This window comes from Anolis sagrei, chromosome 4 (genome assembly GCF_037176765.1).
Source record: "Anolis sagrei isolate rAnoSag1 chromosome 4, rAnoSag1.mat, whole genome shotgun sequence".
In the NCBI taxonomy this organism is placed as follows: domain Eukaryota; kingdom Metazoa; phylum Chordata; class Lepidosauria; order Squamata; family Dactyloidae; genus Anolis; species Anolis sagrei.
Genome location: NC_090024.1, coordinates 120,878,981 through 120,905,308, shown reverse-complemented (window position 1 = coordinate 120,905,308; position 26,328 = coordinate 120,878,981). Strand labels below are relative to the sequence as shown.

At 40.2% G+C, this 26,328-nt stretch overlaps 1 protein-coding gene across 2 annotated transcripts in view; it reads left to right on the top strand.

The window, feature by feature from the left end:
* The window catches only part of HMCN1 (hemicentin 1), a 379,978-nt gene that overhangs the window by 281,492 nt on the left and 72,158 nt on the right, over nucleotides 1-26,328 (top strand). For both annotated transcript variants that reach the window (XM_067467610.1, XM_060774510.2), the window contains exons 66-76: nucleotides 2,908-3,091; nucleotides 5,778-5,875; nucleotides 7,163-7,441; nucleotides 7,810-8,006; nucleotides 8,143-8,224; nucleotides 9,380-9,516; nucleotides 14,275-14,416; nucleotides 17,315-17,459; nucleotides 18,225-18,352; nucleotides 19,748-19,904; nucleotides 23,904-24,025. In XM_067467610.1, the coding sequence (XP_067323711.1) occupies nucleotides 2,908-3,091; nucleotides 5,778-5,875; nucleotides 7,163-7,441; nucleotides 7,810-8,006; nucleotides 8,143-8,224; nucleotides 9,380-9,516; nucleotides 14,275-14,416; nucleotides 17,315-17,459; nucleotides 18,225-18,352; nucleotides 19,748-19,904; nucleotides 23,904-24,025 (1,671 nt within the window). The remainder of the gene's footprint in view (nucleotides 1-2,907; nucleotides 3,092-5,777; nucleotides 5,876-7,162; nucleotides 7,442-7,809; nucleotides 8,007-8,142; nucleotides 8,225-9,379; nucleotides 9,517-14,274; nucleotides 14,417-17,314; nucleotides 17,460-18,224; nucleotides 18,353-19,747; nucleotides 19,905-23,903; nucleotides 24,026-26,328) is intronic.

Genomic DNA, 26,328 nt, shown 5'->3' with positions numbered 1-26,328 from the left:
TGCCGGGAAGTAGCAGCCAATAGTGAAAGGACCAAGGCAGTGACATTTCCAACTCATCCCTTGTTTGGGTATCAGCCAGCACATCAACGACTTAAATCAAGACATAATTTTCTAAGATCTACAGAGACACTCGCTGGAACATCCCAGCAAGCGAGAGTCCAAAAGTGGCAGGCTCAAACCCAGAACCTGATACCAAATGAGGGACTCCCCCCCCCCCCGCCCCGGGCACACAGAAAACTGGGTGACTTGGAAGGCGCTGAACAGACTGTGCTCTGGCACCATGAGATGCAGAGCCAACCTTAAGAAATGGGGCTACAAAGTGGAATCCACGACATGCAAGTGTGGAGAAGAGCAAACCACTGACCACCTGCTGCAATGCAACCTGAGCCCTGCTACATGCACAATGGAGGACCTTCTTGCGGCAACACCAGAGGCACTCCAAGTGGCCAGCTACTGGTCAAAGGACATTTAATCAACTACCAAGCTTGCAAACTTTGTGTTTTCTCTGTTTGTTTGTTTGTTTGTTTGTTTTGTTAAAAAATGTAACACAACTGTCTGGTTGCTCCTGATACGATAAATAAAATAAATAAATCAGCAAATTCAGCAGCTCAGCGGTTTAACCCACTGTGCCAGCAGGGGCTTCTAAAAGGCAGTCCACTTGCTTAAAATGCCGTTGCCATATTTCTTGCCTCAATATGGTCTTTACTGGTCTGTACTGGGTTATACTGGGCTATCCTGGGCCCATAACCTTTGTTGGGTGAGTAGGCTTAATAACAAAAGACCCTCCTCATAAATGCACAGCAGAGTAACTTAGCAGTAGCAGCATGACCCAGCACCAGTAGCCCAAAGTGATAAAAAGAACAAAAACACACAGACCAATGTTATCTCTTCCATAGGAGGCTTTTAAATAGCAAAATATAGTTGCATTATTTACAACTACGAAGTTTCTATAACACGAATAAACAAATGCATAGTAGCTTTACATGCAGCAGCCTTTATACAGGAGCTTTAAACCCAAGGCTTCTCTCACACAGACTGAGGAGTTTCCTCACTGAGGTAAACTAACACTAACAGGCTTCAGCTTATTTACTCTCTTCAGAACAACACTACCTTTGGCTCACTAACTCTAACAGGCTTTAGCCTTCTAACTCTTTCAGTGCTTGATCCACACTTTTGTAATCCAAAATACCTAGTTAAATTTTAATATTTCCGACACATGTAGCAGTCAATCTCAGCTCATCCTCCTCTATTTATTTTCTTTGATTTTCTTGATTATTTTTGTTTAGTGGGACTGACTGGAAGTTGGGGATGTGCGGGACATTGTGGGGTGCATGTGCGCATTTGGGGGTTTGGGAGAGTCACTCTTTTAGCTTTTTCTCTCTTTCCCTTTCTCTCCTTCAAATACTTCTAAAATAATAATAATAATAATAATAATAATAATAATAATAATAATAATAAATCCCAGCAAACAAGAAGAAAATCATCATTCTCTGAAAAGTACTACCACCTAGTTAACTTTTCTCTAGAGTAGAGAGTAGAAAAAACTAGGCCTGGGCAACCACGGAAAAATTTGTTTCTAAACTCGATTCGTTTTAAGGTTTTTTTGCATTTCGTTTTTTAAAAGAATTCCGAAATTTTTCTTTAAAAAAAGTTCGATATTTACAAAATTTCAGAAATTATGAAACAATTTCGAAACAATAACGAATCGATTCGTTAATGGCGGACGCGATTGCGCAATACACTAAAAAAAACCTCCAAATGGGACAGGGGGAACTTCTGAAGCTTCCCTCTCCCTCTGTTGTTGACTGTTGGTGTGATAATTTATTTTTTATCACTGATAAAACAAAAACCATAAAACTTGCACCAGACATACGGAAATAATAACGAAATAATGAAACAATTACGAAACAATTACGAAATAAATTTTAAAAATTCGTTTCGATTTTTAGTTGCTCCTGAATGGTTCAATATCGCTTCGTTATCAAAAAAAATAACGAATTAATAACGAATTACGAAATTAACGAACGAAACCGCCCAGCTCTAGAAAAAACTTTACGGAAGCATTAAATCTGAAGCAGAAAGGAGATTGAAGTGTGCCCACTCCAGGCAGTAGGGCTTGCAGTAGAGAAAAGAGGGTTTTTTAAAGGAAGCCCGGGGAGAATTGGTCATTGCTCTTCCTTCTCTGTGCCTTCTTAAAATGCTCTGGAAAACTACAGTACATGATGTGCTACAGGGAGAGAAAGTGCATGCCTGCCCCTTCTCAACTAAGAGCTTTAACAAAGCATTAAACTCAGTCTCCTCTACAGATAAAAGGGAAAAGGTCGCAGAAAGAGTGGTATGTTAACTCTGATGTTTAATACAGGTCTTAATGACAAACAATACCTAAAATGACAGGAAGAGGAGCCTGGGAAGTCCCCCCTCCCACCATAATGGGCCAAACAGGGTGCTTTCTTAACTCTGTTGCTGACCCCGTTGTATAAATTGAGTATTGAGTATAAATTGGAGTCTCTGGTGCCGGTGGTACAGTGGATTAAACTGTTGAGCTGCTGAACTCGCTGACCAAAAGGTCACTGGTTCAAATCCGAGGAGTGGGGTGAGCTTCCACTGTTAGCCCCGCTTCTGCCATCCTAGCAGTTCAAAAACATGCAAATGTGAGTAGATCAATAAGTACTTCTCCGGTGAGAAGGTAATGGCACTCCATGCAGACATGCCAGCCACATGACCTTGGAGGTGTCTACAGACAACTCCAGCTCTTCATCTTAGAAATTGAGATGAGTACCGACCCCTAGAATTGGACATGACTGGACAATGTCAGAGGAAAACCTTGCTAGGGATATAGGTTAATACATGTGTTGTATACATGCCACAAATATTTTTTTCATTCCTTTCTTTGTTTGCAATATGTAGTTCCACCAGTTATAACAAACAATAAGGATGAACCCGAAGCACTAACAGCCGTACTGGATACTTCAGTAAATATTGAATGCCAAGCTGTGGGTACACCACCACCACAGATAAATTGGTTGAAGAATGGTCTACCTCTCTCTATCTCATCACACATCAGGTTACTTTCAGCGGGACATGTTCTCAGGTAAAACTTTCGTAATTTCTGTTGTGTTCAATTCCAATCTGTGTTGGGCAAAATCTTTGCCCATTCTGAGGGGTGTGTTTCCACGCCATTGAGTGCTGCTATCCAGTATTCAAGAGGAATTTCATATATTTTTGGTTTCTAGTTTTTTGTGGTGGGGTTTTTTATTTTGCTCTTCTTGGTACTCTTAATTCTGTCTTTTTGCTTTTTCTTGTTTTGTAAGTCTGTAACCTTTCTTTTATTCTATATGTCTGAATAAAAACTATTTTTAAAAAGAGGAATTTCATCTGAACTGTTATTTTATAGAGCTTAGTTGTAGCGGAAGTCTTTCATGTTGGTTAATCTGTTTCTGAATATTCTGGATATCTCCAAAATGCTGACTCTTCTTCCCAAAACATGTTTGTCACCCTGTGTAGCTCCTTTAACATTAATCCTTTAACATTAATCACTGCTCCACTGATATGGAATCCTGCAGAATTTCTGGAAATTATGTGCTATCATTAAGATAGATACTTTCCAGGTTTTTATGCCTGAGAAATATTATTTGTTATATTTCTTACCATTTTATTTCTAGCATTTCTCCTAATGCTAGAGATTATGTAACCCTTCAGAGATTGTTTTATTTGTAACTCCCATCAGCCCAAGCCAAGAGAGAGTGATGAGGATGATGGGAGGTACAATCCAACAATATCTAGAGGGATACTTGTTATGATTGCCAGCAGGAAATAATAATAAGGGTGGTTCCAGACAGTAATAAAGTCTGTGCCGAAACTTGGGTCGGGACGGACTGTAGTTTGTATACTAGCCTCAAAAATATGTGCTTTTGGGGCTGGGTGTCCAGATGCCCTCCTGGAACCTTTTGGGAGGACAGCAAGACACTCAGACCCTCTCCCACCCCAAACCCTTTAAAAATAAACTTACCCAGTTGCCATTAGCGTGGTTACTGAGATCTCCTGGCACTTAGGAATGACGTGCCAGGAGGGGGACAGGAGCAATTCTCCTCCCCTCTTTTCCTGGTGCATCGCTGCTATTTGTCAGGAGAGGGCCAGCTGCTTTTTGAGGGGGTTGGGGAGGGGGTGTGAGCCCTCTCAGTTTTCCAGGCTGTTTCAGCCCAGAAAAATATGAGAGGGCTATCTGGACTGCCCCCTTATAAGTCCAGGACTTCTGAGGAGGCTGTCCAGACAGCATAACCCACACCTTTCAAGAAGGCACAGATGAAACCCACTATCAAATTAACTTGGCACAAAGTTTTTTCCCCCACTGAGACATCATCTGGACGCCCCAGAGGAAAATGCGAGAGGGTGCGTGTTTTAGGTGCTGTCTGGATGTGCCCTAAGATATTGAAAAGTAAAATAAATACAGTTTCGATTGACTTGTTACAATAGGGACCTCATCACATGGATGAGGTCCAGAGCTATGATTCTCCTCCTTCCATGATGAATCGGAGTGGCAGCGGGGCAGTATTATTATTATTATTATTATTATTATTATTAACTTTATTTGTACCCTGATAGCATCTCCCGAAGGACTCGATGCGGCTTACAAAGACCAAGGCCTCAAAAACATAGCATAACAATACACAACTCAAATCAAATCAAAATTAAAGCAATATCAAAAACAACAGAACAATAAAAACAATACACCAAACACAATAAAACTGGGCCAGGCCAAAGTAATGGGTACAGATTAAAAGTGCTGATGTGACAGGTGGTATGTCAGATTTTAGGGTAAGTGCAGTGTGCAAGCAATCTTAAAGTCTAATAAATTGCTTCTGGGACAGGTTGTTGGAGTTTTCCTATTCTGGAAAGGCAATCCCGGTGCCCCAGTCATCAGCTGATGTTTCCCCATTCCTTATGGAACATGGGGTGTCTTATGTGTTGGCAGTGGCAGTGTCCCACCACACTTCCACCTCAGTTCACCCACGGAGCCCCACCAGAAGTTGCCTTAAGTTGTTTGATGGGTAGCATGGGGCTCCATGAGCAAACGAGGGCAGAAGTTTTCTAAGACCCTTCAATTGCACAATGTGATAAGGCTGTAGATCAGGTATTGGCCAGTTCCAGGCCTGTTTGATTCAGAATTAGAACTACTTAGATGCTTTCAGTAATGCCTCCTGGTCCTCTGTGTCCTCTGTGCATAATATCCAGGACAAAAGCAAAAACTGTATAGCATCTAATTGACGTTTCAGTAGGTACAAATCTATGTAGTTGCTTGGTGGACATTATAGTAATAGGTTTTGAAGTTTAGACTGTCTTATCCAAGATCAAGGCTGCCCAGTGGTTTTCTATGACATTTGACTCCTGGTCTCCATAGTAGTAGTCCAGTAGGTGACTTTGGGAAAATGATACTCTCTCAGCTGCAGAAGAAGACAAAAATAACCCTTCTCCAAACAAATATAATCATGGAAACCCTGTATTAGGTTTTCCACAAATCAGAAATTATTTGAAGGCACACAGCAATATGGCGACAACAATCCCCAGGACTCTGATCATGGGAAACTGACTTCCCACTTTATAACAGATTTTGATTAGATATTTCCACATCTTAGATTTCATGCATTCATGGGGCCCTTGAAACCTGGAAAAAAGTATTATTGGATTTTCTGTATGATTAAGCATACTATGCAAGTGCTGAAAGCGTATGTTCACTATTGTGAGTTTTGGGGAAATGTTCATGATTCTGTCTTTTTCAGAATTGTAAGAATGCAGATAGCTGATGTTGGCATGTACACATGTGTAGCCTCCAACAGAGCTGGTGTAGACAATAAGCATTATAGCCTTCATGTCTATGGTAAGACACTCTATATCAGTGTTTCTCAACCATCCTCATGCCATAACCCCTTAATCTAGTTCCTCATGCTGTGGTGATCCCCAACCATGACATTATTTTGTTGCTACTTCATAACTGTAATTTTATACTGTTACGAATCGTAATGTAAATATATGGTATGCAGGATGTATTTTCATTCACTGGACCAAATTTGGCACAATTTTTTTGATACACCCAAATTTGAATACTGGTAGGGTTGAGGGGGGATTGCTTTTGTCATTTGGGAGTTGTAGTTGCTGGGATTTATAGTTCTCCTACAATCAAAGAGCATTCTGAACTCCACCAACGATGGAATTGAAGCAAACTTGGCACACAGAACTCCCATGACCAACAGAAAATACTGGAATGGTTTGGTGGGCATTGGCCTTGAGTCTTGGAGTTGTAGTTCAACTACATGCAGAGAGTACTGTGGACTCAAACAATGATGGATCTGAACCAAACTTGGCACTAATACTGAATATGCCCAAATGTGAACACTGGTGGAGTTTGGGGAACAGAGGTCTTGACATTTGGGAGTTGTCATTGCTGAGATTGATAGTTCACCTACAATCAAAGAGCATTCTTAACCCTACCGATAGAATGGGGTCAAACTTCCCACAAAGAACCTCCATGACCAACAGAAAATACTGTGTTTTCTGATGGTCTTTGGTGACCCCTCTGATACCCCCTCCTGACCCCTCCAGGGGTCCTGACCCTCAGATTGAGAAATGCTGTTCTACGTATTATAAAATAATATTGATTTCATTTATGTGAGTTAATTCCTGAAGGTGGTAATGCTATACTCAACTTCCTAGGGTTTGTGTTTTTAAAATTAGTGGGATTTTCTTTTGAAAAGCCTTCCGTAGGATTGTGCTGCAAGTGTTATATGTATGTGTATTTCTGATCACCTAGGTAATCTAACAGTATCTATATTACATGCATCCTCTTGTGTGTCTTTATCTTCTTCAAACATCTAAATGCTGGAGCTGTCTGATTTTTGGCAACCTCCTGGTTTGTCTTCACCTTCCTTTACTGCACTCCACGCCAAACACTAAAATGCTTTTGTCTCAGAGATGGCTCCAAGGGACAAGATGCTTATGGGGAAAATGGTAAAAACGTTTATGCTTGCCAACTGATCTCATGTTGCAAGTCATTGGAAAAAGTCATGCAGCCAAAATATAGAGTAACAGCTCAGACAATTAAAGCTTTGCTATTAAAACTCCGTGTACAGTTATTACTAAAACGAATCACCATGGTGTTTCTCTGCAGTACCACCAAACATAGACAACAGTGGAAGATCTGAAGAAATAACTGTTGTCCAAGGGAATCCAGCTTCTTTAGTATGTTTGGCTGATGGAACACCAACACCACAGATAGCTTGGCTTAAGGATGGCCAGCCTTTAAATCTTGGTTCCCGTATGACTTTGGAAAACCAACAAATGGGTCTTCATATAGCAAAGACAGAGCCTGATGATACAGGTAGCTACACCTGTATAGCATCTAATGAAGCTGGGGAAGACAACAAGCACTTTACTCTTAAAATACTAGGTAAGTTTTTTGAAGATCAATTCAATAATATTAAAATCCTGGAGGCATGGCCAGGTAGGGCTAAAACTGAGGATTTAAATCTGTTGTCATTTGATTTGTAATCATGGCTTGTGAATAATCTGGCCTAAATAGAAAAAAAATAGTACCAGTGGCCTTTCTATCTGCAGATGACTAGCTTTTGTGTAAGAAGAGTAACATCACAAGATATCTGGTCATCAGTTACCATATTTACAGTAGTTAAAGTTTAATGACAGGGCTGAATCATACAGCAAAAGTTTTGGAATAGCTTCTCTGTAGTTGTTTACCATGTCTCCAAACATTTGGATACATATTTCCTTGATAAATATTTTTGCCACCTTCTTTTTCAGAACCTCCTTGTATTAATGGATCAGGTCATCCTGAAGAAATTTTGATAGTGATTAACAACCCACTAGAGCTCTTCTGTATAACTGATGGTATCCCAGTCCCGCAAATCACATGGATGAAGGACGGGTGGCCATTGCTCCAGACAGATGATACTCATATTTTAAGAGGAGGCGAGATTCTTCGGATATCCAGTGTTCAGGTAACTGAAATAAAAATCACAATTTATTCACAACTAAATAAAGTCCCATTTTAGCCAACCTTCATCAGATTTCTTTTAATTTAATTTAATTTGGATAAACTTTGTTTATAATTGAAATTATTTATTTGTTTTGCAGGTGGAGGACACTGGAAGATACACATGTTTGGCTTCTAATCCTGCAGGAGATGATGACAAAGAATATTTAGTGAGAGTTCATGGTAGGATTCATTTTGGGGGGGGAAACAAGAAATGTTGTTTGCCTTCAAGTCATTTCTAGTCTCCAGAGTCCTAGTCCAATACACAAACACTCCACCATGCTGATTCTCAATGTACAAATTGGCTATGGGAAAGTAATGGCAATGGGAAAGCACATCAGAAGAAGATCTAACAGTCCAATAAGACAATCCCACACAGCCATTACAAGGCCGGGACTAATGGGCTGTGGGGCCTATGGGGACTGATACCCAGGTACTCCCTAGGGTCAGTCCCCAATGCCATGTCACTTATTTGTACTTCCAAAAGCCCAGAGAAGTGTGATGGCACCCCAACCCCCCAAAAAGCCTTAAAATTCACTGCCACCATTATGCTGCTCTGGCAGGCTTACTGTTGCGAATAAATAATATACTAGGAGGTGAAGGGGACAGGAATGATTTTGCCAGGAGGGCATTTTGACACTCCTCCCTGGGGAAACGAACCATCAAGATTACTAAGATCATCTGGAGAGGCCCTGCTCTCGGTCCCACCAGCCTCGCAAGCGTGCCTGGTGGGGACGAGGGACAGGGCCTTCTCGGTGGTGGCCCCGCGACTCTGGAACTCTTTCCCTCTGGAGGCCAGAACCGCCCCATCCATCCTAACATTTAGGAAACGGGTGAAGACGTGGCTGTGGAGTCAGGCCTTCGAGGAATGAGACAACACCATAGGACTCTGGATGGAAGCGGATATAGATCCATCTTAATGGGACGACTAACCACTGTAGTTTTATATTTAGTGTATTTTAAAGTTGATGTGTAATTTGTGATATATTATATTTTAATGAATGTATATGTTTTTATGGCTGTAAACCGGGCTGAGTCCCTCAACAAGGTTGAGAAGCTCGGTATACAAAACTGTGAAATGAAATGAAATGAAATGAGGTGGAGGGACAGAGGGAGGTGGAGGGACAGAAATGCGCACCAAAGCAGGCTTTTAAAACCCTCTTTGGTGTGCATTTCTGTGAAGTCTGGAAGTGCCCATAGTTTTCATTTTGAGAACAGATACCAAAAGCAATTTATTTGAGGCTCAGTGTTCTAAGACTATTCAACATTTGCAAACTCCCTTTGAACTAAGGTACACATTTATTGACAACGTTAATTGTCAATTTATTTTTCTAACAGTTCCTCCTAATATTGCTGGCTCTAGCAATCCTCAAAATCTCAGTGTGCTGCAGAATAGGCAGATTATACTTGAGTGTAAATCAGATGCGGTGCCTCCTCCTACAATCGCATGGCTGAAAGATGGAGAGATTTTACAGGTAATTTTTCATAAGCCTTTTGTAGGTGCCCAAGCTGTATGTAGGATGGAAGATGAAGATTGTGCTAGCCAGACCTCTTCCTGATTATTACTTTTGAAAAAGGAGTAGGTCTGATTCATCCAGTTTGTACACCTCACTTCTACATGTGCAAACTCCTCTGTAAAACCCATGTATATTAGACGAATCATACAGAAGGACCTACACAGTTATTAAGGTGAAGACCACAAAGGATGTGGGAATAGGAGAAGTTATTCTTGATTCTTCCACTAGATGTTGAATGTCTGTACTGGGGTGGGCAACTGTGGAAGCCTAAAGGGGCACATTAACCCCCTAGGAGACCCGGGGGCCTGGTTGTGATAAATATGATCTATGGTTTGAATGAAATTGAATGAAAATTGAATGCAATATTCCTGCTTCTTGGCAGGGGGTTGGACTGGATGGCCCATGAGGTCTCTTCCAACTCTATGATTCTATGATACTATGATTCTATGAAAGATGTATGGTTGGGGTCTTTATAGCCTAAGGATTAATTTATTAATATTTGCATGTATGTGTTTTATCCTGTATAATTTCCGCTATGTAAATCACCTAGAGCATCTCGGATGGAGGGCAATTAATAAGTAATTAAAGATGATGATGATGATGATGATGATGATGATGATGATGAAAAGCAAACAATGTTTTAGCTGGAAAACACCTGTCATTCATTTACAACTTTTTGGAACAACATCAGCAGAAATATGCTATATAAGAGACACTTTACTATTCCAAAATTGTGGCAGACCAGAGAAGTCTGGTCACCCACCATCCTCTCCAAGGGATGGAGGAAGATGGTGTGTTTACAGAATGGCAGATTTGCTGGGAATGCAATCTAGACTACTTTGGGGTCTCTTTTCCAGGATAAGGAAGAAGAGATGGTAATGTATGCATGATAAGGAATAAATGTGTATATTAGGGCTGGGCGGTTTCGTTCGTTAATTTCATAATTCGTTATTAATTCGTTATTTTTTTATAACGAAGCGATATTGAACCATTCAGGAGCAACTAAAAAACGAAACAAATTTTTCCAATTCGTTTCGTAATTGTTTCGAAATTGTTTTGTTATTATTTCGTTATTATTTCCGTATGTCTGGTGCAAGTTTTATAGTCGTTGTTTGTTTTATCAGTGATAAAAAAAATTATCACACCAACAGTCAACAACAGAGGGAGAGGGAAGCTTCAGAAGTTCCCCCTGTCCCATTTGGAGGGTTTTTTAGTATATTGCGCAATCGCGTCCGCCATTAACGAATCGATTCGTTATTGTTTCGAAATTGTTTCGTAATTTCTGAAATTTTGTAAATATCGAACTTTTTAAAAGAAACAATTCGGAATTCTTTTAAATAACGAAACGCAAAAACCCCCTAAAAACGAATCGAGTTTAGAAACAAATTTTTCCGTGGTTGGACAGCCCTAGTGTATATGTGTGTGAATGTTGAGTGAAATGTAAGAAAGATCTGCAGCCAGACTTCTAACGGGAGCTGATTGAAGGGAGCATACTACACTGCTCTTGAGATAGCTCAACTGGCTGCCTATTCGTTTCCAGGCCCAATTCAAGATGCTAGTTCTTACCTATAAAATCCTATATGGCCTTGGTCCAGCCTACCTGGAACTCTGTGCCCCCTATACACTCCAGGTTGAGTGCTGAGATCTAGCAGAGATACCCTCATTACTACTCAAGCCCTTTTCAACATGTGCTTGCTTAGAACCAGAGACGGCTCCTTCTCAAGAGCAGCACCAGCACTTTGGAATTCCTTCCCAGAAGAATTAAGAGCTGCCTCATCCCTATTAAGCTTCTGAAAAGGAATCAAGACCATTCTTTTGAAGAAGGCTTTTAACTGAGTCACTGGAGGATAGGGTGGAGTTTTAAGGTTTAATGCCTGTATGGGGGGAGGGTTTGTTCAAAGGAGGCAGCAACTGATTATATTGAATAAATGCTTTCTTCATGTTTTTACCTTTGCATCTATATTGTAATGTTTGGATTGTGTTTTTACTTGTTGTAAGCTACCATAGGTCCACTTGCTGAGAAAGGCGTGATACAAATATCTTAAATAAATAAGTAAATAAATAAATAATTCCCCTTTGTTTGTGTACCCAATGTAGCTATTGTCTGTATGAGTCTTGCTTCTTTCTCTGTATAGTGCCTAATACTCCGTCTCAATGTGAATGAAATAAAATAACATTTTAAGGCTTTTTAAAGTTTAAAAATAATTATGACATGGTATCCTAGGTGGTTTTCGAACTTTTTTGCACCCAAGGTGATGTGGTACCATTTTCACCATGTTTTGAGTTTCAAAAAAGGCCTCTTCTGTACTTAAATTGGCACAAGGACCCTGCAAAATCTGGTGGGAATGCACCTCATCATTCCAACAGACATTTCGGAGCATTTCAGAGAATTGAAAATAAATTGGCAAAAATTGTTTTTTTACCCCTTGCAGAGCTCAAGGGCACCTCCAAATGCTGCACATTGCCCATTTCTGTTCTACACTGTGCTATAAGTCATCCCTTTGACTCTATTTAAAATGAAATAATTTTGTCTCAGGCTGGGCATAGTTTGAGGACACATGTTGATAAAGCCACATAATAAAGACAGGCAGATCTTACTCTAGTTAATATCTAGATAAGAAACTATCTGAGAAGCCCATGTCAGTCAGCTTGAGTTCCATGATATAAGACTGGAATATAAATCATAGAATCATAGAATCAAAGAGTTGGAAGAGACCTCATGGGCCATCCAGTCCAACCCCCTGCCAAGAAGCAGGAATATTGCATTCAAATCACCCCTGACAAATGGCCATCCAGCCTCTGCTTAAAAGCTTCCAAAGAAGGAGCCTCCACCACACTCCGGGGCAGAGAGTTCCACTGCTGAACGGCTCTCACAGTCAGGAAGTTCTTCCTCATGTTCAGATGGAATCTCCTCTCTTGTAGTTTGAAGCCATTGTTCCGCGTCCTAGTCTCCAAGGAAGCAGAAAACAAGCTTGCTCCCTCCTCCCTGTGGCTTCCTCTCACATATTTATACATGGCTATCATATCTCCTCTCAGCCTTCTCTTCTTCAGGCTAAACATGCCCAGTTCCCTAAGCCGCTCCTCATAGGGCTTGTTCTCCAGACCCTTGATCATTTTAGTCGCCCTCCTCTGGACACATTCCAGCTTGTCAATATCTCTCTTGAATTGTGGTGCCCAGAATTGGACACAGTATTCCAGATGTGGTCTAACCAAAGCAGAATAGAGGGGTAGCATTACTTCCTTAGATCTAGACACTATGCTCCTATTGATGCAGGCCAAAATCCCATTGGCTTTTTTTGCTGCCACATCACATTGTTGGCTCATGTTTAACTTGTTGTCCACGAGGACTCCAAGATCTGCGGCACTCCGCTCGTCACTTCTTTCCAAGATGAAGAGGAAGCATTAGTGAGCACTCTCTGTGTTCGTCCACTTAACCAATTACAGATCCACCTCACCGTAGTTTTGCCTAGCCCACATTGGACTAGTTTCCTTGCCAGAAGGTCATGGGGGACCTTGTCGAAGGCCTTACTGAAATCCAGGTACGCTACATCCACGGCATTCCCCGCATCTACCCAGCTTGTAGCTCTATCGAAGAAAGAGATCAGATTAGTCTGGCATGACTTGTTTTTGATAAATCCATGTTGACTATTAGCGATGACTGCATTTGTTTCTAAGTGTTTGCAGACCGCTTCCTTAACAATCTTTTCCAGAATCTTGCCCGGTATCGACGTGAGGCTGACCGGACGGTAGTTGTTTGGGTCATCCTTTTTTCCCTTCTTGAAGATTGGGACCACATTGGCCCTCCTCCAATCTGCTGGAACTTCTCCCGTTCTCCAAGAACTCTCAAAGATGGTTGCCAATGGTTCCGAAATGACTTCCGCTAGTTCCTTCAGTACTCTTGGGTGTAGTTGGTCAGGCCCTGGAGACTTGAACTCATTAAGAGCGGCCAGGTATTCCTGGACGACTTCTTTCCCAATTTGGGGTTGGATGTCCTCCAATCCCTCATCCACTCCATCTTGCTGAGGTTGAAGACTCTCTTTTTGTGAGAAGACCGAGGCAAAGAAGGCATTAAGTAGTTCTGCCTTTTCCCTGTCCCCTGTCAGCATATGTATAAATATGTGAGAGGAAGCCACAGGGAGGAGGGAGCAAGCTTGTTTTCTGCTTCCTTGGAGACTAGGACGCGGAACAATGGCTCCAAACTACAAGAGAGTAGATTCCATCTGAACATTAGGAAGAACTTCCTGACTGTGAGAACCGTTCAGCAGTGGAACTCTCTGCCCCGGAGTGTGGTGGAGGCTCCTTCTTTGGAAGCTTTTAAGCAGAGGCTGGATGGCCATTTGTCAGGGGTGATTTGAATGCAATATTCCTGCTTCTTGGCAGGGGGTTGGACTGGATGGCCCATGAGGTCTCTTCCAACTCTTTGATTCTATGATTCTATAAGTGCTGTAATATATGATACATGTATTTACATGCTCTGCTTTTCCTTTCTTAGAAAACCTTAGTGATAATTATTCCCAATTGTTAGCTATATTATTCCCATTGAATGTTTGTCAATTTTTTGTTTTATGTTTGGAAGCTGACCTGAGTCTCTTCAGGGAATGGGCTGGTTAAAAATAAACTATTATTATTATTATTATTATTATTATTATTATTATTCTGTTGTGGGTACTGTACCTTATTGAAAATATTATCTGCTTTTTAAAAATTTTCTGCCAGGCAACACCTCGAGTTCGCGTCTTATCTGGTGGAAGATATCTGCAAATAAATAATGCTGACCTCAGTGATAAGGCAAACTACACTTGTGTTGCAAGTAATATTGTTGGCCAAATGAAAAAAGAGTTTGTATTGTCAGTACATGGTAAGAAAATAATACATCTGTTGTACGGTATTTTTTTGGGCATTTCTCTGCATATATACTGGTGGAAACTGATTGTTCTCAAAGGCTCTACATTCTGTTTGCCTGTGAGAACCAACACTTGCATTAAGTACCTTTGTGACTCCTTGTAACTTTGTGACCCCATATCTTGAATACAAACCATGTAATACACAGAATAATATACCATATTATTTCAGAAAATAAGTGACAGATTTTAGGTCTGATAATCCTCCATTTAACATTATATCTCCCACATAGTGTATGAGAGATTATTATAATGTTACTTCTCTACAATTTGCTACTATTCTACATTCAGGGAAGTTTTCATATGAGGAACCATCTGATACACTACCTGTAGTTAAATGCGCCACATAAGCAAGAGCTGCATACTTACCATGCGGACATATGTTGTACGACAATATCTTATTGAAGCCATTGTTTAAACCACAGGTGGTTAAAATCTAAGTGTGAAAGATGCGCTCTCCCCTCTCATTGTGGCGCAAAAAAAAAATACAGTAAGAAGTTCCATTGAAAAGCAATGTGCATAGGAAGCACTGGGGATGTAAACGTTTGAACATGAATGTGCTCAAGCAGCATTCAACTATTGCCTATTTTGTTCTTGCACAAATATTGGTGAAGTCCAATTTTCCCTCCTGCTCCACTTTTCCATTTGTACTTGAGGATGCAAATCATAGGTGTTTTGGGCATTGTATTTTCTGCAGAAGATTCCTTCTGCAAACATGTATTTCATGCCAAAAATGAGGGTTAGAACATTGTAGTCTTACACATGCATGAGTTTCCCTATGGAAGTATTTACATATTTTTTGATGCAAAACATCTGCATTCAGTTCAAGACTGTAGAGGCAGAGCATGCATGTTATGTCCAATGCAACTAAATGCATGCAAGAATTTTTATATTTTTGCATAGATAAATATGTGCATCATGCACATATGGGCGTTATTCATGCAGATGGAGTTGTGTATTCGATTGTGTAATGTCACAATTCATTGAGGCCATGTTGCACAAGTGCCATGTGACTTCATCACCATAAAATTGCTTTCTCTTCTTGATCTTGGCACACACATCATTTTTATTGCACAACAATAATGAAAACAAGGTGTCTCAACATGCCAAGAGGACATTGTGAAGGATGAGAACAATTTTTAATATTCTTTGTACCAGGAGGGGGTGTGCACTTTGTTTTAGCAGAAGATCTCCTTCTAAGTAGCTTGCAAGAGAGCAATTCTTTCAAAACTCACTGTACGCTGGTTTTCAAAGAAAGATGGGGCAGCTAGAGTGCAGTCCAGTGAAATTTGTCCCATTGTAAGTGGAGCAAATATTAGATGAGTCCAAGCACAAAGGTAAGCAAAATGGTAAGAGTGAAGAGTGAAGGAGGAAAGCCAGGAAGGCAGAGTTCCATCATGTCTCCTGGGTCATCAGTTGGGAGACCCTCCCCCAGCAACAATATGTTGTTGTTGTTGTTGTTGTTTATTCGTTCAGTTGCTTCCCACTCTTCGTGACCTCATGGACCAGCCCAAGCCAGAGCTCCCTATTGGCCATGGCCACCCCCAGTTCCTTCAAGCCAGTCACTTCAAAGATACTATGCATCCATCTTGCTGTTGGTCTGCCCCTCTTCCCTTTTCCTTTCATTTTTCCCAGCCTCACTGTCTTCTCCAAGCTTTCCTGTCTTCTCATTATGTGGCCAAAGTACTTCATCTTTGCCTCCAATATCCTTCCGTCCAGTGAACAGTTGGGCTTTATTTCTTGGAGTATGTACTGGTTTGATCTTCTTGTGGTCCAAGGCACTCTCAGAATTGTCCTACAGCTCCACAATTCAAAAGCACCTATACTCCTTTGGTCGGCCTTCCTTATGATCTAGCTCTCACATCCATAGGTTACTACAAAGAATACAATTGCTTTAACTATGCATACCGTCATTGTGAGTATGATGTCACCGGCAATATAATACAAATATTGTGCTGTGCTAATATTATAATATATTTATTGTATACACAATATTGTAATGTAATACAATATAATGCTAATAATACAATATAATAATTATATACTTTATATTACATGTAATATTACTAATATTACAGTATAGTGGTATAGTATAATATAATATAGTAATATATAATACTAATATTGTACTATGATAATAATATAAAATATTGTATGTACATATAACTTGTAAGCTGCTCTGAGTCCCCTTTGAGGTGAGAAGAGCAGCATATAAATATCGTAAATAAATAAATAAATAAATAAATAAATAATATGTCCAGTCACTGCAGTCAAAATCCCCCAAAATATGTTAGCTTCACTGAATTCAATAAGACGTACTTCAGAGAAGACTTTCTCATTGTATTGTAAAGGAGTCATATATCTGAAAAAAATGCAATAAACCTTGACATACTTTCTCCTTTTAAACAATATGCAAACACAGGCATGTAGCCGGGGGGGGGGGGGGGGCTTCAGCCCCCCCCCCCGAAATTCTCATGGTGGTCGGCGAGAAGGCCTTACTAGTACATTATTTAAACTGTTATGTTTATTCATATCATGATCTGATCACCATGCTCAATATATCCCATATGCATGGGGGTATTGGGGTAACGATACAAAAGGTTTGCTAGGGTAGACCCTCTTTCACTCAGACTAACCCCCCCCCCCCCTGAAACAAAATCCTGGCTATGGGCCTGTGCAAACACAGAAATATATTAGCTGTTTGAAGACAGTGTAGTTTTAGCATCATAATACCACCTTCAGTGGCCTAAAGGAGTCCATATATGTTTGTCTGAATGTTATAAAATGGCAGAAAGAACTAACGGGAGACAATAACTCACATTTTTGCTGCTTTTTGGGATTCTTCCTTTATATAGTTGTTCCTACAATCAAAGATGGACCTGAGACTGTGGTTGTGAATATTAATATGTCTGCTGTTTTGGAGTGTGTAGCGGAAGGTACACCAACCCCAAAAATTTCATGGAGAAAAGACGGAACCGTTCTTGCTGGAAATAATGCCAGGTAACAATTAGTTGCCAGTCCAGAAAAAGGCATTCTATGGTATCAATTCTAGTATTTGCTTGCAACATTGGAATTAAAACACGATTCTTGGAAAAACTTACATAGAACTACACTGTTGGCACATAAGATTTGATATGATATTAGAAGGGCAACGTTGATTTATGACACTGATGGAATCAAATGCAATTCATTGCTAGGTGTGGGAAAATATTTGATTTTTTCTCTCCAAAAGATGTCTGAAAGCTTTTTCTGAATATTGAAGTATTCTGTCAAGAATAATCTTAGAATGGCAATATATTTTACAAAACGGAACTTTTGTTACGATTTTGTGCTGAACACAGCATTTTTTTCTGGACAAAATTTTAATATTTTTTTCCATAAAATATTTTTCTGTGCAAAAAATTGTCTTTTGCTGGTTTTATTTTCAAATGTTTTGGCCATCTTTTAAAGAAAGTATTTGTTAAGTACTCATTTTTTGAAAATGATTTTCTGTGCAAAATTAGCAAACACTGCTGATAATTCAATTTTTTCAAAATTGAGGTGCTCGGGTGAAGAGACACTTCAAAAATAGCCATGTTCAGCCATGTATGACCCACTGGGTTCACATTTCCATCCCTGTTCTAGCCTTTCAACAAGCCAAGAAATGAAGCAAACTTAGTAGTTACTAATCAGGATAATCATTTTCTGGAAAATGAGCCTGTCACTGCAATTTAGTATATTTAGCCAATGAGAGAAATCACAGCTATGTTTTAAATCCTTTTTTAGATATTCAGTGTTGAACAATGGATCCCTTTATATAGATTCAGCACATTTCACTGACACTGGCCGTTATCTTTGTATGGCAAGCAATGTTGCTGGCACTGAGCGCAAGCAAATTGATTTCCATGTCCATGGTAGGTATATATTGCTTCACATAAAAACACTTCCTTGAGTCAATCAGTCAATCTAATGTGGTCTTCTTTTTCTGTTATCTTCCACTTATGGAGCATTAGCATCTTTTCTTATGAGTAATATCTTCTTATGGTATGTCTATGTAGGATAGCCTCATTTTAATTCTTTTAGGATCTCATAAGAGGCAAGTCTTGATTTATTGTTTGACACATTTCTTTGTTTTTTGGTGAGACCTTGATATCTGCTAAACTCTCTTCCAGCACCATAGATTTCTTTCCTGCAGTACAGAGTTTAATACCATACATTGTTTCTAACATTAGTAGCAACAAGCATGGGTTATATGGCAACACCATGGCTTGCACATTTGGGATGCTGCTGCTAGTCTTCAATTTATTTTAGAGCTATAGTACAAAGAATAAGCATGTTTCCTAATACTTTGGCTTAAAACCAAGTGCTGGTTGAGTAGACCAGCAACCCAATGTATATGTTGATTTACTATTCAATATGTGGTGTTTCTATAGAGTAACAATTGGATTTGGCTTTTGATTGGGAAGTGTTCAAATTATTTGACTTATTGAGATAGATGATCTTTGAGGGTGTGTGTGTGTGTTAAAAGTCCAGTATTGTTTTCCCTATTTATATTTCAAAATTCAAAATTCAACAAGCAGTACATATGAAAAAGATCTTGGAGTCCTTGTGGACAACAAGTTAAACATGAGCCAACAATGTGATGCTGCAGCTAAAAAGCCAATGGGGTTTTGGCCTGAATCAATGGGAATATAGTGTCTAGATCCAAGGAAGTCATGCAACCCATCGATTCTGCCTTGGTCAGACCACATCTGGAATACTGTGTCCAATTCTGGGCACCATAATTGAAGGGAGATGTTGACAAGCTGGAATGTGTCCAGAGGAGGGCGACTAAAATGTTCAAGGGTCTGGAGAACAAGCCCTATGATGAGTGGCTTAAAGAGCTGGGCATGTTTAGTCTGAAGAAGAGAAGGCTGAGAGGAGACATGGTGGCCATGTATAAGTATGTGAGAGGAAGTCATAGGGAGGAGGGAGCAAGCTTGTTTTCTGCTGCTCTGGAGACTAGGACGTGGAACAATGGCTTCAAACTACAAGAGATTCCATCTGAACATTAGGAAGAACTTCCTGACTGTGAGAGCTGTTCAGCTGTGGAACTCTCTGCCCCAGAGTGTGATGGAAGCTTCTTCTTTGGAGGTTTTTAAAGAGAGGCTGGATGGGCATCTGTCAGGGGTGCTTTGAATGCAATTTTCCTGCTTCTTGGCAGGGAGTTGGACTGGATGACCCATGAGGTCTCTTCCAACTCTATGATTCTATGATTTGTTGCTTGGTCAACATTGTTGTTACGAATTTCATATATTTTTTAAATTTAGTTCCTCCATCACTTGCTCCTGGGCCTGTCAACATTACAGTCACTGTGAATGTCCAGACTACTCTGCCATGTGAAACAACAGGAATCCCTAAACCCACAATCATCTGGAAGAAAAACGGACATCACCTTAATGTGGATCAGAATCAGAATTCATTCAGGTGAAATATGGTATTTTTACTTATTTGTTTTTTTTCCAGACCTATAAGACCTATAATTTGACAGTAGAAACTTAGTTATTTTATTAATTTTATTTGGGAATTGATTACTTGTATCTCAGTAAATGCAAGGGATACATCTGGTTTTTGTGACCCAAAAGAGTATGTCTCTGAATCCCTTATCTAGGTAGATGAAGAGGGGGGAAGCTTCTTTTTTGGTAATTTAAAAAAAACTGTGAAAAAAGTATTATTTTATTCATTTATTTACCGCATTTAAACAATTCAGCAATTCAGTGCCACATAAACATACATCAAGTAAAATAAACATATACATTAAAACAATAATTAGAAACCTTTAAAAAAAATCACACAATCCGATATCATAGTCTGAGATATTTTGGTAAGAAAAAGATTGCTGCAGTAATTCCTCATCCAATCCAGAAATAATTTAATGTATTGGCCGATGTTGAGATCATTCAGCACTCTATTTTGATCTAATTCAGGATTGGGAGAAAAGTTAATATTCATCCCAGTCACTATTACACTAAGCAAAGTTGTAATTGCTGTCCATCACATCATACATTACTTGCTGATGGGGAGCCTACCAGTTCAGACAGCAATGATGATCAGCCACAAGGAAATCGGAAAGGTCTGCTGTAAAGGGTGCCCAACAGCAGGCTATCTCTACTAGAGGCACAACCCCCTCCCCCAATGATCTTAAGCTATAAAACGGTGCAGATACAGGTTAGGTTAATAAACCCCAATAACAGGGAAAGTGTGACCCTAATGGGACTATTGGATTCTGGGTGTACTTGTTGTCTGATAACTCCAGCAGTGGCAGCACAGCTGGAAGTAACACTGAACAAATTGAAAAAAACCTCTATTGTTTACCTAGTTAGATGGATCAAAAAGTCAAGGAGGCCCTGTGGAGAACAAAATCCACTGAGAAACATTGCAATTTGTAGCTTGCCCTATAGTTAATTATTACCCAATGATTCTAGGAATGCCTTGGTTAAGACAAAAGACTCCTTTTACAATCTGGGAAACAGAGACTTTCATTTTTCCCAATGAGCGCTATACTCCACAGTTTTGGGTCTGAGAGTGGGGAAAATGTGAGACCGTGGGAATCATGAGGCCTGCACTGATCCATGTTGGGGCAGTGGAGACCCTCCCTGGGGAAATCCCAGGAGTTTACCAGGATTTATCAATTTTTTTGGGAAAAGTCAAACCACGTTCTTCCACACAGGAAAACGGATTGTGCCACTCACATAGACTCTAACATGAAGTTACCATTCCCTAAGATGTATGCAATGTCCAAAAAGGAGAAAGGGTCACTGTGAGAGTTCTTGGACAAAAATCTGGCATGTAGGTTTGTTGAGCCCACAGACTCACCCATGGCTGCTCCAGTGCTCTTTCTGCCAAAAAGGATGGGATGTTACACTTGTGTACTGATTATAGGGGTTTAAATGCCATATTCACCATCAACAAATATTCCTTACTCCTGATAAAAGATATGTTATCACACTATCCCAGGGATTTTTTTTTTACAAAATTAGACTTAAGGGAAGCCTATTAGAGAATCAGAATTAAGGCCGGGGGTGAATGGAAAACAGCCTTTAATTGTCTTATGGGATCATACCAGTACACGGTAATGCTGTTTGTCTTGGCTGGGACTCCCAGGGTTTTCATGCAATTCATCAATGAAGTCCTACATCCGTACCTAAATAAGGGAGTTTTAAGCTATCTTGATGACATATTAATTTTTTCAGCATCATTACAAGAACACATAAAATTGACCAGGTAGGTATTAACAAAATTACAAGAAGCAGAGCTCTATGTCAAGTTGTCCAAGTGTGAGTTCCATAAAGAAAAACTAGACTACTTGGGGTTCCACATTTCCAAGTACAAGATAGGCATGGATCCTAGTAAAGTGCAGGATCTTTTGGCATGTGTGGTCCCTCATTCAAGAAAACAGCTCCAAGGATTCTTGGGTTTTGCAAATTTCTATAAAAAAATTATTAAGGATTTTGCTAAAACCACACTGCCATTCACAGATCTGTTAAAGACCAAGGGAAAGGGAGAGAGTAAAAGAATAAAGAACCCAAGAGCAAAGTTGAAATGGACTCCTGAGTGCCAACAGGTTATTGAAAAACTAAAAATAAAGTTTACCAGCCAGCCTATTCTAGTACATCCCTGGCCAGACTAGCCTTTCATAATACATTGTGATGCTTCTGGGGGAGCTTATGGGGCTGTTTGGTGGGAAAAAAACTTCAGAGGGAAATTTGGTACCTTGCGCCTATAAAAAAAATTCAGACACAGAAAGACATTGCCATGTGTGGTGTGTATGGTCCTGTAAACATGGTGCCATTTTTGGAGGGGAGCAGATCATAAAAATCTGCAAGCATTGCAAACCCCACAGCAACTCAATACCAAGCAGCTTAGGTGGATGCAGTTTTTCAGCCGCTTTAATTTCACTTTGGGATTCTTTCCAAGCAAACAGAATTGCCTAGCATATTCACTTTTCAGAATGCCCCAACATGCTAGTGAACCAGAGCAGATGACCGGGACAGTATTTGGAGACCAACACTTGGGATTAGTAGTTCAAACATGGTGTCAGGCTAAATAGAAGAGGAAAAAGGTAGTGAGGAGGGCCATCAAATAAGCGGCCTAGCTAAAGATTTGCGGCAGAAAGCAAAAACAGACACTTAGCTTTGAAAAATAGAAATTTGGCTGAAGAAAGGGAGGGGCTATGGTACTATGGTAGTAGGCTTTATGTACCACAAAAGGTGTGAATGAAGGTGTTAGAGTGAGGCCACAACCACAAAACTGCAGGACACTATGGTTATACCAAAACTTTGAAATTACTCAGTCGGCAATTTTGGTGGCTGAGAATGCAGAAAGATGTAAAAAGTTATCTGCAAGAATAAATTTGTGCCCAGGCTAAACAAAAAGTGGGAAAACTTACAGGGTAGCAGAGCCTCACAAGCCTGGAAGCAGATAGCTATGGTTTTCTTAGTAGAATTGCCAAACAGTAAGGGTTGCAACACTATATGGATTATCATTGACTTATTCTCCAAGCAGGTCCATTTTGTCCCCCTTAAAGGCTTACATACTGCTCTGCAGCTGGCTAAATTGTTAGTGTTTCCTGTCTACCACCTCCATGGCTGTCCTGAGATCATTATTTCAGAAGGGGGGCCACAATTCACAGTCAAATACTGGAGGGCTTTCCTGAAACTGTTGAGGATAGAGCAAGCCCTCAGTTCAGTATTTCATCCCATGATGGATGGGGCCACTGAGAGGGTACATAATACCCTTTAACAATTTTTGTGCTGTTACAGTAATTATCAGCAAAACAATTGGGTGGATTTTCTTCCCTTTGCCAGGTTTTCTTATAATAACTCGGACGATTTGTCAACAGGATTGTCTCCTTTTAAAGTGGTACAAGGATGTGACTTCACCCCTGTATCAGAGGGGCAGAGAGGGGCAGAGGGGAAGTCAAAGCTGCACCAGGTGACTGGGCTGATAAATTAGTAGTGCAACAATCACTAGAGGCTGCGACGTGGGGGTATAAATGGTTTGCGGACACATCACTCAAATTCCACTCTGCTTGCACTCCCTTCTACTGTGATTTAGTGAAAGCAGGTCATATGGATGGGAAGAACAAAATAGTGTCATGCCAAATCCAAATTAATTTTGAGCAATATCTAGAATTTGGGTACTTCGGATTTATATCTGAAATGAATTCATGGGAACCAAGCCAACAAAGGAATCTGGTTTACTAAGTAAGGTGATAACTTTGACCCCAAGGCATAAACCTTAACTAGAGGTGCTGGTACCTCACAATGATTCCAAGTCTGAGATTCTACAGCACTTTCTCCCAGCTGAGTTTCAGTAAGGGGCCCAATATAAAATGACTGTCAAATGAATTCCATCTTAGGAAAAAAATATTTAGATTGTATTTCTTATGTCAAAAACTTCACTAACAATAACATCTTTTCACAGGCATTTGTCTTCAGGATCGCTCATAATTATTTCTCCAACAGTAGATGACACTGGACTCTATGAGTGCACAGTATCCAATGAAGCAGGCGAGGATCAAAGAGAAATTGCCCTCAATGTGCAAGGTATTATTTATCGTGTCATCCGCAACCAGAACATTGTATTACATTTCTAACAGAACAAAACAAACAGACATAAAAAAAACAAAAAAACACAAATTTTGCAAACTTGGTAGCTGATTAAATGTCCTTTGACCAGTATCTGGCCACTTGGAGTGCCTCTGGTGTTGCCGCAAGAAGGTCCTCCATTGTGCATGTGGCAGGGCTCAGGGTGCATTGCAGCAGATGGTCAGTGGTTTGCTCTTCTCCACATTCGCATGTCATGGATTCAACTTTGTAGCCCCATTTCTTAAGATTGCAAGGTATATGGCACAATTAAAAAGTTTTCAATGTATTGTTGAAGGCTTTCATGGCTGGGATCACTGGGTTGTTGTAGGTTTTTCGGGCTATATGGCCATGTTCTAGAAGCATTCTCTCCTGCTGTTTCGCCTGCATCTATGGCAAGCATCCTCAGAGATTGTGTAAAAAGTTTTCATCAATGTTACTTAGAATGTACATTTATTGGGTTTTAGAAGATACAGGAGCTAAGGCACTACTAAGAAATTGGCTTTTAAGCTTTGGGTCTTTCTGTTCTCTTAGCTGTAATTCAACCAAGTAGCCAAGTAATTACTTTTATAACCAACATTTGCTCCAGGAAGTTCAATGTAATGTGTATGACTCTCCTCTTCTTCCTTTATCTTCACAACTGTCAACAGGCAGACCAGAGGAATGATGATGATAACAATAATAATAGCAACAACAATTGCTTATTACCCACCTCTCTTCATGGCTCGATGTAAGATACAAAATGCAATATGTCACCCTCCATATTTGTTGAGCTACCATTGCCATCATCCTTCACAAATGAAAGTTGATGAGAACAACATCTGGAGAAATATAAATTGCTCACTCCAATCTATATAGAGCTTATTTTTTAGCCATTCATCCTGATGATTTATCTTCACATAATTCTACTGGCACCAGTTGGGAAACTGATAATCTGATCTCTTTTTTCGATACAGTTGCAAGCTATGTAGGTGCAGGGAACACTGTGCATATAGCGTATCTGGATTTCAGTAAGGCCTTTGACAAGGTCCCCCATGACCTTCCGGCAAACAAAGTAGTCAAATATGGGCTAGACAAAACTACGGTTAGGTAGATCTGTAATTGGTTAAGCAAATGAACCCAGAGGGTGCTTACAAATGCTTCCTCTTCATCCTGGAAAGAAGTGACAAATGGAGTACCACAAGGTTCCGTCTTGGGCCCAGTCCTGTTCAACATCTTCATCTAATATTAATTTATTAGATGAAGGGTATGATCATCAAGTTTGCAGATGACATCAGATTGGGAGGGATAGCCAATACCCCAGAAGACAGGAGCAGAATTCAAAATGATCTTAACCAATTAGAAAGATGAGCCAAAACTAAGAAAATGAAGTTCAACAGTGACAAATGCAAGATACTCCACCTAGGCAGAAAAAAATGAAATGCAAAGATACAGAATGGGGGACGCCTGGCTCGAGAGCAGTATGCATGAAAAAGATCTTTGAGTCCTCGTGGACAACAAGTTAAATATGAGCAAACAATGTCATGCGGTGTCTAAAAATCCCAATGGGATTTTGGCCTGCATCAATAGGAGTATAGTGTCTAGATCCAGGGAAGTCATGCTATTCTGCCTTGGTCAGACCACACCTGGAATATTGTGTCCAATTCTGAGCACCGCAGATGAAGGGAGATGTTGACAAACTGGAATGTGTCCAGAGGAGGGTGACTAAAATGATCAAGGGTCTGGAGAACAAGCCCTATGAAGAGCAGCTTAAAGAGCTGGGCATGTTTAGCCTGAAGAAGAGGAGGCTGAGAGAAGATATGATAGCCATGTATAAATATGTGAGAGGAAGTCACAGGGAAGAGGGAGCAAGCTTGTTTCTGCTGCCCTGGAGACTAGGATGCAGAACAATGGCTTCAAACTACAAGAAAGGAGATTCCTGAACATTAGGAAGAACTTCCTAACTGTGAGAGCTGTTCAACAGTGGAACTCTCTGCCCCAGAGTGTGGTGGAGGCTCCTTCTTTGGAGGCTTTTAAGCAGAGGCTGGGTAACCATCTGTCGGGGGTGCTTTGAATGCTATTTTCCTGCTTTTGGGCAGGGGGGCGGATTGGATGGCCCACAAGGTCTCTTTCAACTCTCTGATTCAATGATTCTATTATTCTATGATAGGATGTCTTATTTCACAAAATATCTTTCTGTTTCTGTTCAGACTGGTAGCAATGCTAGGGATGAGAGCCACTCGGAGAGCCTTTCTGGCTGAAGGCTAGCATGTCAATACTTGACA